Genomic DNA, 12,044 nt, shown 5'->3' on the forward strand with positions numbered 1-12,044 from the left:
ATAGACTGTTAAAAATGATGTAAACACAATTGCACGGTTTCCTGTGGAACCAAAATGTCCTAATAAGACAGAGAGGAATGGTTTTGATGTTGTTTTATTAAATAAATATCAACATGAAGTAAAATCTGTAAAACAATAGTAAGAGTTAAAACATGAGCTTGCATAGCCTGTAAACCAGATCCCTGAGTTAATATTCCCACATTTTACAGCATTATTTCCAAGCTAAGCTACACATCTCAGAATCAAGTATACATTCTTGTCCAGTATCATATGGCTTATCAAATAGTTTATGGCTTTAATTTTATCACTGACCTAAAATGAGGAGGCAGCTAGTTGTGTGATGACTTAATACACTAATTTAAGAGACACCTCTTGCAGCTGGTTACAGACAAGTACATGTACCCATATTGGAAATCATCCTATTTTGCAGTCATGGGGAAAATCCTGTGTCAAGTCTTGCCTCACAAAAATAACACAAGGCTTCTTCTACACCTTAGGATACATCTTTATGTCCAGAATAACATGTGTTCTTAGGTGGAGTCCAGCTCTATACTCCCCTTTGTGTGAGCACTGTACTGTGCTTTCATCATCCCATTAAGTAAAAAGGGAAAAAAGTTGAAAAACAAATGTTGATCAGGTAGATAAACCTTCAGCAAATGACAGTTAATGACCAGGCACTCCGTCTTCCTCAGGAAACTTGAATTTAGCATAGACGATGAGCATGACTACGGACATAAAGACGCACATTGAACCAATCACGAGGTAGGCAATGCCCAGGAACTCATTCTTGCCACCCATCCAGGACACGTTGCTGAACACTACCTTCTTTCTCCCATCAAAGCTCAGAACAGGATAGTCTGGGGGACAAATGTTAAGGATTTTACAGCAAAAATGGAAACACGTCATTTCAAAAAACGACTAAAAAAGTGTCCATGTGCCAATACTTCACTGTTAAGATACTGTATAAAAACAACCAATGGTTTTGCATGTTTTAACCCATTTATACTAATCACGTACATTTGACTGCGCTTTAATTTTGAATGCATTTTTTAAAAGGCATTGGCTTCCATTCATTTCAGCATTATATATAAAAATCAGATAGCAGACTTGACATTTTCTTGAGCTGTATAATTCATCCGAGTTATTGATATTATTGTAATGACTTATTGCAGTGCAAACTTTTCAAAACAATCTGTTTTTAAACTGCCTGGTGTTGTGATAACAACTGAACCAAGGCTCAATATTCAAAGAATTGATTTCTAATGTTTACAGAAAAGAATAGAAACTGTAGAAAAAATTGGTAATATTTACAAGCAGTTAAGGGGTTTAAACTTGGAAACACAGTGGTATAATCCTTAGCAAAATCAAAATGTCTTTGAGGTATTTACATAGGCCTTCATGGCTTCAGGTAGACAGCAATTAATTACATGAAGATTATTTGCCTAGCACATTTACGTAGGTCAGAAAATTTGCCTTGTTTTTTCCTTAACTTTAGGAACTCCTGAGTCATTCACTCTGCCCAAGTTTAAACAGAACCACACCCAACCGGTGAAACAAGTTAGACCAAGCTGCTGTTCTAACATGACACAAAAAACATGTGACCAAGTCCATGGCTGACCCCTTTATGTGGAATTCAAGCTTAGTAAATCTCCTCATGTGGATGGAACCGTGTAAAACTCCTTTAACCAAACAGATGTTCTTGTTTAAAGCATGATGAGAAGATTTATTACCCAGACTTATAATGCTGTTTAAAATAAGTAAAAAGCATCCTCTTCCACACAACACAAGGAATGGCACAGTGTGTCATACAACAATGTAAAAAGGACACAATTACACAGTGATGCGTTTGAATAACTTATCACCCCTTTCATGTGAATCATTTCTAAATATTGAATAAAATAACATTATTTTTAAGTGGTTTTGCAAGATATTTGATTGCTCACTCTGTGATGTTTTAAAAAAAATAATAAAGATATATGAAAATAATTTAAGATGGGCCTTTGTTTAAGTTTTGATGGCCATTCACTTGGCACTACTGACAGCTGCTGCTATCTACATGCCCCAGTGAAATGTCTCATTAATGAGTATCAATATGTTGAAAAGGACGCGTTTTGGCTTTAGACATTGATTTTTGGTGTCCGTTAAGCCTGCTTTATATCAAGCAAGATGTAAAAAGCTATACAGTACTAATTTGTGTAATGGAAATATGATCCAAGTGAAAAATGGTTAGTGTAATCTTCAAACACAGGACTCTTTAGGATGCTAAACAAACATAACTGCCCATACCTCCAAGCACCATCCTCAAAATCATCCCAGAATCTGTAACGTGTATAAAAAGGATACTGTAGGCAATTTCAAGGGAGTAATTTCCAGCTGGAAGACCCTGTGCATAATCACCCTTGTTGATACGCCCATACAGCTTTCTGAAATTTGGCAGGGCCGCCCTCCTCATCCACACCAGGAAATTTTGATTGATGAAGCCATTGTTAGCCGGGTCTGATGTGTCCAACTCATACGCAGGCTTGGACCAAAATATGGGTTTCACGGTATCTGGAAGTCAAACTTTTAATCAGCGGTCATGTTTCTCAAACATAATATTAAATTCACGTTATATTAAATGTGATTTCATCTAAAAGGACCCCTTATTTACTGCACTAAACTAAGTTACTCCTTTCGGCCACAATACTAGACGCACTTCAATAAAACTCCTTTACCACTTTGTAAAAACCAAATTATTTTTGAGCAGACTGGGAGCCCCTCATTAAAGACAATTAATATGCACACTAGCACTACTTAAATAGAACAGAGAGCAAGTAAAGTAAGTAACTACTGTTGAATGCGTTCTTCAGAGGTTTGATGCTGGGGTTTCTGTATTTGATGTTGTAGTCTGTCCACCAAGCAATCCCTTTTCCATCAAAGGGAACCAGTGTATTTGTTCCATTGATTTGATATAGTTTGAAGGTGTCTTTAAAGAAACAGCACAATAATTAGTTTTTCCATAACACAGCAAATAAATTTAATTCCAAATGAATTTAAATGTTCTTACATACCATTGAACATGCTGTTTGCAATTGATCCACACGGTACAATTGGTTGGTTGTTGCGGTCATACGCATAGGGTGAACAGGTGTCACTGGGAGTCTTCAAGAGAGACAGAGAACAGTGTTTTTATTGTTCAAATAAATAACCTGATATTTAGTTTGTATGACAGATGGGCAACGGCATGAGATACCGATATGTTGAACCAAGGTGAAAACTTCACCTAACTTTACTCCATTCTGCTTTCCATTCTTTAAAAGGTCCCATGGCATGAAAATGTCACTTTGAGGTTTTTTAACATTAATGTGAGTTCCCCCAGCCTGCCTATGGTCCCCCAGTGGCTACAAATGGCGATAGATGTAAACCGAGCCCTGGGTATCCTGCTCTGCCTTTGAGAAAATGAAAGCTCAGATGGGCCGATCTGGAATCTCCTCCTTATGACGTCATAAGGAGGAAGGTTACCTCCCCTTTCTCTGCTTTGCCAATCCAGAGAATTTGGCCCACCCATGAGAAACAGAGAGACATCAGGCTCGTTCGAGATGAACTGCACCTCGCCTGTAAAATGGACGAGAGCAGGCAGCAGCAGCCGGGGGCGGTGACAAAAATCCGCTGTCAAGTTGGACAGTTTCCAGCTGTTTCCAGCAGCCTTCAAGCTGAACAGGAAGTGACAAACACTGTGGTCCGATTCCGATATGTTATCAGACCCATGTATCAGCTTGTAGCTACACAAACTCCAGTTGTTTTACTTATGACAGAGTAGCTCTCAAAATGCTCTACATGCGATATGTTGCCGATTTTAATTAACAACACACTGTAGATGATCCGTAATCTGAACAGATTTAGTCTCTCTGACTTCTAAACATCACTGTCAGCCACATGTGGTTTGTACAGAATGAGCCTTTAAATCAGACAAATAGCAGTTAAAATCCCTCCAATTCAAAAACAGTAAAAAGTTTATATAAAACATCATGTTGAGTCGATTTTGAACCAATCAGCTGTTAGATCAGCTGAGAGGCAGGCGTTTCCCAGCATGCCCTGGGTCCGCCTGGGTCTTGCAGTCGGTGAAAAGCAACTGCGCTGCCTGCGTATCAGAACTGCGGCCGCCTTGATCTCGTGAGGTTATCGTTGCCCACGTGTGCATGACGTCAGAGCAAGTCGGGATCAAGTTGGACACAAATCTAACCGGCACGCATTGGGCGCCGATCGCCGGTGATCGATTCTGCGCAGACCTGGCTCATCTCAAACAAGCCTATCATGGCTTGAAAACAAGCGAAGCATGGCAGTTGGTCAAGGCCACACCCCCACCATCCACCTTGCCCCCCCCCCCCCTCTCCTCCTCAATAGCATTTAAAGCTGTGGACACAGAAATGGCACATACTAAGGAAAGCTCATTGTGGGACTGGCTCTAGGGACTGTAATTCTGCACCAAGGCTGAATTTCAGGAAAGAGACTTCAGATACAGTATTAGGGGACCACTGAGGTCTATATGAAAGCATCCAAAAAGCAGCAGGTCATAGGACCTTTAAAGTATTTTTATTCCAACTGAGAACATATAGATTTAGTTTTTCCCACAGAAATTAAAACCAGAGTGGTGTGTGTTTCTTCAATATCCTATGTTGTTAACCCACATTAAAGTTAGTCAGGTCTCCAGACAGCTGCACGTCATCTTTGGAAACACCGTACTTTCTGAAGTTCTGGTAGTAGTTGGACAAACCATAATAAAAGAACACGGTTCCCTGTGGAGGAAAACAGAATCACAAAAACACAGTGTCAGCAGCAGGAGTACAGTTAAACTGTGTTACCGTTTGTATGTATGTTCCAATGCTACCTTAAATAGACTGTCAATGGAGAAGTTCAGGTGGCACACACAGTTCAAGGCCTTTGGGTCAGAGCACTTGAAGCATGGTGAGTTTTGCTCAACCCCAGTGTAGTCAAACTGTGTATAGGAAAGAACAAGAAAGGTTATTAATGACTGATGGCTACAACACCTATCTCCATCTCTTTGAACTCAGTGTGATATTGCTTACAAGTGAGCAGATAGCAGTGTACAGTTCAGTTGATCTCAACACTGAAAACATGGATTGTTTTATTAAAGTTTGTTTCCTTTCAAGCCCTATGTTTCAACCCAGTTAACACATTTTTACTGTCTCTTCCTCCCTTTTTGCTGGTGATGTCTGACCCTTGATTTCCAGCATGCCCCCTAAATGATTGGTGTGTTCGGTGGTCACAATCATACCTCCAACACCTGGATGCTCCGTGAAGTGACAAAGAGAGCGACGCCAATGCCAATGAATGCCAGGCCGATGAGGAAAAACCCTGGGATGACAATGCCAGCGGAGAGCATAGGCTGCCATGCCGGAAGCCTCTGCTGAGTGAAGGCGGTGTTGTCAGGCCGGTTGGCCAACTCCTGCTCTTCTTTTACCATTTTTTTTGGTTCTGTTGGATAGACTGTTAATCAGCTCACCAGTTTGTAGGCTACTTTGTTTGTAGTAGCCTATTATATAATAGCCATGGGCAACATCCGAAACACTCGAATGAGCCTTTATTCTCCCTGTTCTGACACTAAAGACTTCCCCATGTCTGCTACGTCAAGTGCCTACTCTCATTTTGAATTAGGCTACGACTTTGCATGTTACAAATGCCCCCCCAAAAAAAGTCTTTATCACATAAAAGAAATCGTATCTACCAAAAAGACAAATTAGCCAAGAACAAAACAAAGACAGACTTTTCGCCTATGATTTTCGCTCACTTTAAAACACGCTGGTAAAGCTAAATGGTTACGGTGAGGCACAATCATAGCCTAAATATTCACGACATCTAGATTTTAGGTGTTATACTTACACACAGTCGGCTCAAAATGGAGAAACAAATGAGTCAAAACGTCGGTACGCTTTCCAGAGTAGTAGTCGCGACGGCGCTCACCTTTACCTGTCTGGGTGGACCCCCCCACCATACTGTTCTTTTTCTTCTTCTTCCTCCTGACTGACGTCAGTTATTTTTGCAAAACTGGTTTGTCGATAGACGGAAGATAAGCGGCGCGGAAACGCTGGATCAGCAACAAAAGGGAAACTTTAAACCCAATTGTTTTACTTCTATATCCTGATAATCAAAGCCGATGTGTTTGAAACACATTGTGCATTTAAAAAATAGATCCATTCCAGTAGCTGAGTATTAAATCCCCGCCTACTTTTTGATTGACAATTATTTTGACCAATCGTATCGCTGAGTGGTACAGGGGAACGTTTTCGATCCACCAATCACAACAGAGTTCATTGAAAGGAGACCTGCTACTGTGCCGTCTTTGTGTTGACATCTTCGGAGGACTTAGAGGTAATATTAATATGTTCAATATTTATGCTCGCCTTCATTTAACAAAAAAAACAACATGCTCCCTGGTGTAGGGAAGTCTGCCTAACATTCGGTCAGTTTAGAAATGCAGATTCATTTTGGAAGCGAAGCCGGTGCACCTGCTACTGTGCCAATGTTGGTGCTACAGGTCTCATTGTTAGCAGCGTTAGCTAACATAGCATGGTCTCGTAATGTAAATTTAGAAGAAATTTCATTTAGAAGCGATCCAAACGATGTGTGTAGTGCCGCTTTGTTGCAATCATATTAAATGAATATAATATTATATTCGTCTCTGCTATATGCAAGTCGCTGTCAAGAAACAAAGCCACCGGTAGCTAACGCAAGCTAACGTGGATAGCCATAGCTAACGTTACCATTCTGCTGCTAGCTTTGCAGCTTGCTAGCTAACAAAAGTCACATTTGTTCAGGATGGCAATCTAGGAATTACTAACGGTCTTTGCACAACAAAGGTGTCTGACGAACGGCTGTCTTGTTTAAATGAATTAATCAAATAAACACCAGGGTTCACGCGTTTAGCTCTTTCAGATGTTCTCGAGTGGTTATTCTCAATTGGCCAATCCTGATAAATCACTGAGCTACGGCGAAATACATTTTATCTGATTCCCTTGTAATATTCAGTGGATATTTGCTAACAGGTTTTCAAAAATGTTTAACTAAATCTTAATGGATGTAATGTGAAAGGCCAACATGTTTTGTCCAGTTGGTCCTGTTCGTAACTCTATTTCTGGTTCTGTCTTCATTTCTTAGTGTTTGAATGGATATTACCAGGTGCACGGAGAAATGGGTAAAACAAGAAAAGGTTACTATAACCATGGAGTCCTCATTTCATAAACCATGACATTCATGCACAGTTAGCTAACGTTACTTAAATCATCCAGCGAAGCAGATGTGACATTTTTGGGTGGAGCATCTCCCAAAGGCCGACATTGTTTGGTGGACGTTAGCCTTTTTTTGCAGGTGCATTCACTGCCCCCAAAAGCAAAGTAACCAGTTGACATAGGGGGTTGTAAACTATTCTTTCTGCTTGGATCTAATTTGTGTGAAAACCACTAGTATGTGAGTGAACCATTTGGCATGGAATTTGTAGGTCTTACATTTGAACTATTGTAGGCTATACATTTCAAACAAATTTGGGAATGCCACAAAGGGCACAAACGTAAATACAATTTTAATGTTGGCTGTTTGCTTTCAGAACGCACAACCCACACTTGATCATTTTCATCTTTTCTTTTAGGAATATTTTGTAATCTTTTTTTTTTCATTGATTATTCTATTTTTAACATTCAAATTTCGACCATTGCCCTTAAAAAACATTGTAACTTGAGCTCTTGTATGTTTTATTTTGACAAATGTCATCACATTTCTGTTCCCCCTTTGTTCAGGAGAGGCCTCCAATATCCTCCATAATGCTGTCTAGCAAGAAGTCAGACGCTGGCTCATCTTCCTCCTCCTCTTCATCTTCTGCGGGAGCAGCGGGAGGGGATAGGGCCCCGGTTTCTGATGCCCAGACTGGTCCATCGGCCTCAGCGGCAGGCCCTATGGATGTAAAGAAAAAGGAGAGGTCGTCCCCTAGTGGGGAACCTGGAGGAGCTCCTTTGCCTCACCAAGCAGGCCCGGGGGGGGCAGACCAAGACTCAGCTGAAGTTCGCAGAACAAGTCGTCGCAAGCGAGCAAAAGTAAATATTTTAGGGTTGTGCTTCCTCCCGCTTAGGGAGGACAACATTCTGCCAAAACTGATTTGAGGAGTGAAAATTGAAATGGAAAAGGAGTTTCATCTGGCAGATTTTTTACTGTTTTTCATGACCATTTGTTTGCTTTAAAGGATCAATACATGTATCATCATTTCAACCGTAGGTGTAATATTGCTCTCAATCTAAATTTAGCATAATTTCTCATCGTCTTTGCAGCATGATGTTTATGCTATTTGTTTCTTATTCCCACAAAGGTTTTGGCACTTGTAACGTGGGAGCACACCGACCAATTGATGGCAACGCTGGTTTTAATGATGCTTTTATTGTGCCTACCGTTGCAGGTGGAGTACCGCGAGATGGACGAGAGCCTGGCTAATCTGTCGGAGGACGAATATTACTCTGAGGAGGAGAGGAATGCCAAGGCAGAGAAAGAGAGGAAGCAGGTCATCCCTCCACCACCTCCACCACCAGAAGAAGAGAATGACAGTGAACCAGAGGAGCCTTCTGGTGAGTCTGAAACTTGATGAATCATATCAAAGCAGTGAAATGAAACTGATGTTTTTGTTGAGGAAAGAAACTCAAAATGTGTAATAAAAAGCCTGATCTTTTCTTTAGGCCAGAATGCAGAGATTCTTCTCTACTAACATGAAGGCTGTGTCATTCACAGTTACCCTATGTTTGGTTACATTTCGGAGTTCATTGCACACAAATGCTCTTATTTTTGGTCTTGAATTGGTCATAAATGACAATTCAATGCTGTTAATAGAATAGTGATAGATATGTTTTATTTTTAGGCGTAGAAGGTGCCGCTTTCCAGAGCCGTCTTCCTCATGACCGTATGACATCCCAGGAGGCTGCCTGCTTCCCTGACATCATCAGCGGTCCCCAGCAGACTCAGAAGGTCTTCCTCTACATCCGCAACCGTACGGTAAGTGCCAGTGTAGACACATTACTTTGTGTTAAAAAACTAAGGACTATGGGATCATTGTTTTAAACCTACATGTGTGTCTTAATTCATTTTAACGTCGTGCAGCTCCAACTGTGGCTGGACAACCCTAAAATCCAGCTGACCTTTGAGGCCACAGCACAGCAGCTTGAAGCTCCATACAACAGTGAATAAACATTATTTATCTTTTATTTTTCTACATTTTTAATTCTATTTATTTTTACAAGAATAATGTAGTCATACAGAAGTTGAGATTTGTGTGCTTTTATTCTCTTTTTAGGTGATGCTGTGCTGGTCCACAGAATACACAGCTACTTAGAAAGGCATGGTCTCATTAACTTTGGCATTTACAAGCGGGTCAAGCCTTTGCCCAGTAAGTTCACTTCATTTATTGCAGTGGTAAAATAAGTTAGTAAAATGTATGTATTCTACAATTCACTTTGGTCTGAAGGCAAAGTATCTTGGATTTATACCCCAAAAAACTAAATCTGTTTTGATTTGCTAACGTTGGGATTTAGTAGCTACTCTTGCTTGTAGACAAAATCATTTTAAGAGAAACTGACCTGGGACTGGTCAGTAGTAAGGATACCCAGATAATGTACTCTCTGCTTGTTGTTGCAGCTAAGAAGACTGGGAAGGTTATAGTCATTGGTGGAGGTGTGTCTGGCCTAGCTGCAGCCAGGCAGCTGCAGAGCTTCGGGATGGATGTTACCGTGTTGGAGGCCAGGGTAGGTCATCAACAGGGTTTCTATCAATCTGTTATTTCAGGTATATTTGTGTTTTTTGTCATATTTTCTTATCCAGCTATTGGTATAAATCATTTTATGATTGTAAAACATTTATTGTATTTGTATAATTGATAGCATAGTGAGATTAGTGCCACCCTCTATACCAGTGGTTCCCAACCTTTTTTCCTTGGCGCCCCCCCCCTCCCCTACTTATGTCTAAGAAAAGCTGAGCCCCCCCCTCCGAAACCGAAGTTGAGGTAACTCTCGAGATAGAGCCTTACTTTCTTTTTTGATACAGAGGAGAGAGCACTTTTACATTTCTCTTCCGTGGCGGCAGGAAAAACGAGGAAGCTAGCAGCTAGCAGCTGACCTGATGACAGCAAGGGTCACAGGTTAAGAGGTCCCGGAGGTTTGGCCTACTAAGTAGCCTGCCTACAATTTTAAGCGAGAACAAAAATACATAGGATTTTATACAGACTTTTGTATACATTATATATTCTAGTGTATTATCATAATTTGTTTAACGTGCATATATTTTTCTTTTACCTCAACCTCAAACCAGATAAAGACTTGCGCACCCCCTGTGATCTTTACCGCCCCCCTGAGGGTCCCCGGACCCCAGGTTGGGAACCACTGCTCTATACACTTTATACAGTATAATACAGTATAAAGGGTTTAGATGATAGCCAATTGAGTGGCCTTAACTTACCTTGTGTTTTGTAATAAAGTTTATAATTACTACAAGTGTATCATATTACCATAGAAATGTTTTTTCCATGCAGGACCGTGTTGGAGGCAGAGTGGCCACATTTAGAAAAGGCAACTATGTTGCTGATCTGGGAGCCATGGTGGTGACGGGGCTGGGTAAGATTTTTTTTTTTTTTTTAGATTTAACGGTGACAAGTCACAGCATCCTATAAACCTTTATTGTCTTCTCATGACAGACCATCATAGACTCATGCTTTGAGGCAGTTGCTTTTAACAGATACTATTCTACAGTTACTTAAGTGTACCTGTAGAGGGTGTTATTGTCTATGTTTATGCTGTGTCATTGTCAATTGTGTTTGTGCTTGTTCAGGAGGGAATCCCATGGCAGTAATCAGCAAGCAGGTTAACATGGAGCTGGCCAAGATCAAACAGAAGTGTCCACTGTTTGAAGCCAATGGCCAGGCAGTGAGTATAACGACATTCCTTAATCATTAAAAAGAGTTGCCTATTGTACAATATCCTGCCATAGCCAAGCTCCTGGGGGTGTTCTTATACAAACAAGTAGAATCCAGAATTACTTTATAAGTGATTCAATATTTACAGTAGTTGTAAAAAAGTTTTCATTTTCTGTTGATTGTTATTTGCATAAATCCCAGGTTTACTCTGAAAGCCAAGAAGTTGTTTAACAGTGGCAAGAGGTTAATGGCAGCAGGGCCATGCATGTTATTTACTCCAGCCAACTGTCCACCTGCTTCAGTCCTACTCACATTTTTTAGCTATGATCAAACAGCCAACCTCTGGCTACAGCTGCATTAGACATGTATATCCAAATTGCATTTTTGAAACTAAGACCTGGTGTTGTTTACTTCTTTTAACAGAAGATGTTGTGCATAAGACTTCCCTCTTGACATAGAAGTGCTCTGTGTTTGGGTTTATAGTTGTTGTCCTGAGGCAGGGATCTGGCTTTCCATGAGCCAAAAAAACACAATGGATGGTGGATTCATTTAACTGCTTACCGTTGCGTGTCATCAACAACAGCTCCAGTTCCTTTCAGAGCAGAGCAGAACAGAAAACAGATCTAGCCTAATGCCATTTAATTAGAACTAAACAGTGTTTTCCCCTCTCATTTTTGTTATGTCCGTCATGTGGCAGCAACAGTAGTAGGATGTTTAGGTTCATGTTCGGGGCACTTCCATTGAAGTAGAGACTAGCCAGCAGGGCTCTTGAAACATCCACATCATGTGTAACTGGTTTCCTCCTCCGCAGGAAAAGGCAAATTAAATGTACATGTTTTACTTTTGTGAAAATCTGTTTGAGGTTGAAGTTGTGTTTACTTAATATGTTCTCTTTCTCTCCCCTCTTGTCTTCTCAACCTCTTCATGATAATCTTTTGGTGAACTACTCAAGGGTGAACGGTGCACCAGTGTATGTATTGGTTTATTTACGTAATACATTCCTTATCTATGCTTCTTCTGCTTATATTAGTGAATCAGTGACTTAGATTCATGTCCCAGTAAGAGAAGAGGTAGACTCAGTTACAAGTTGGATCCATAAATGACATCA

General features: G+C 40.5%; 2 protein-coding genes across 5 annotated transcripts in view; one reads left to right on the top strand and one right to left on the bottom strand.

The window, feature by feature from the left end:
- Window positions 1–78: 78 nt before the first annotated feature.
- tmem30b (transmembrane protein 30B) lies at window positions 79–6,190 on the bottom strand. The gene is made up of 8 exons (XM_078276674.1): window positions 5,881–6,190; window positions 5,276–5,475; window positions 4,868–4,975; window positions 4,668–4,775; window positions 3,051–3,141; window positions 2,831–2,965; window positions 2,344–2,550; window positions 79–857 (listed from the first exon to the last, which is right to left on the bottom strand). The coding sequence occupies exons 2-8, from the start codon at window positions 5,462–5,464 to the stop codon at window positions 664–666; spliced, it is 1,032 nt and encodes a 343-aa protein (XP_078132800.1). The 5' UTR covers window positions 5,465–5,475; window positions 5,881–6,190; the 3' UTR covers window positions 79–663.
- Window positions 6,191–6,260: 70 nt separating this feature from the next.
- Window positions 6,261–12,044, top strand: part of kdm1a (lysine (K)-specific demethylase 1a) — a 14,299-nt gene continuing 8,515 nt past the window's right edge. The window contains exons 1-11 of one of the 4 annotated variants that reach the window (XM_078276670.1): window positions 6,307–6,369; window positions 7,156–7,207; window positions 7,791–8,084; window positions 8,438–8,606; window positions 8,894–9,027; window positions 9,133–9,211; window positions 9,326–9,418; window positions 9,667–9,773; window positions 10,556–10,637; window positions 10,852–10,946; window positions 11,889–11,906. In XM_078276670.1, coding sequence (XP_078132796.1) covers window positions 7,163–7,207; window positions 7,791–8,084; window positions 8,438–8,606; window positions 8,894–9,027; window positions 9,133–9,211; window positions 9,326–9,418; window positions 9,667–9,773; window positions 10,556–10,637; window positions 10,852–10,946; window positions 11,889–11,906 — 1,116 coding nt within the window. In that variant the 5' untranslated portion in view covers window positions 6,307–6,369; window positions 7,156–7,162. Of the gene's footprint in view, window positions 6,370–7,155; window positions 7,208–7,790; window positions 8,085–8,437; window positions 8,607–8,893; window positions 9,028–9,132; window positions 9,212–9,325; window positions 9,419–9,666; window positions 9,774–10,555; window positions 10,638–10,851; window positions 10,947–11,888; window positions 11,907–12,044 lie in introns of all 4 variants that reach the window. The other 3 variants (XM_078276671.1, XM_078276672.1, XM_078276673.1) reach the window with 3 other exon arrangements.

Source organism: Sander vitreus, chromosome 20 (genome assembly GCF_031162955.1).
Source record: "Sander vitreus isolate 19-12246 chromosome 20, sanVit1, whole genome shotgun sequence".
Classification (NCBI taxonomy): Eukaryota; Metazoa; Chordata; class Actinopteri; order Perciformes; family Percidae; genus Sander; species Sander vitreus.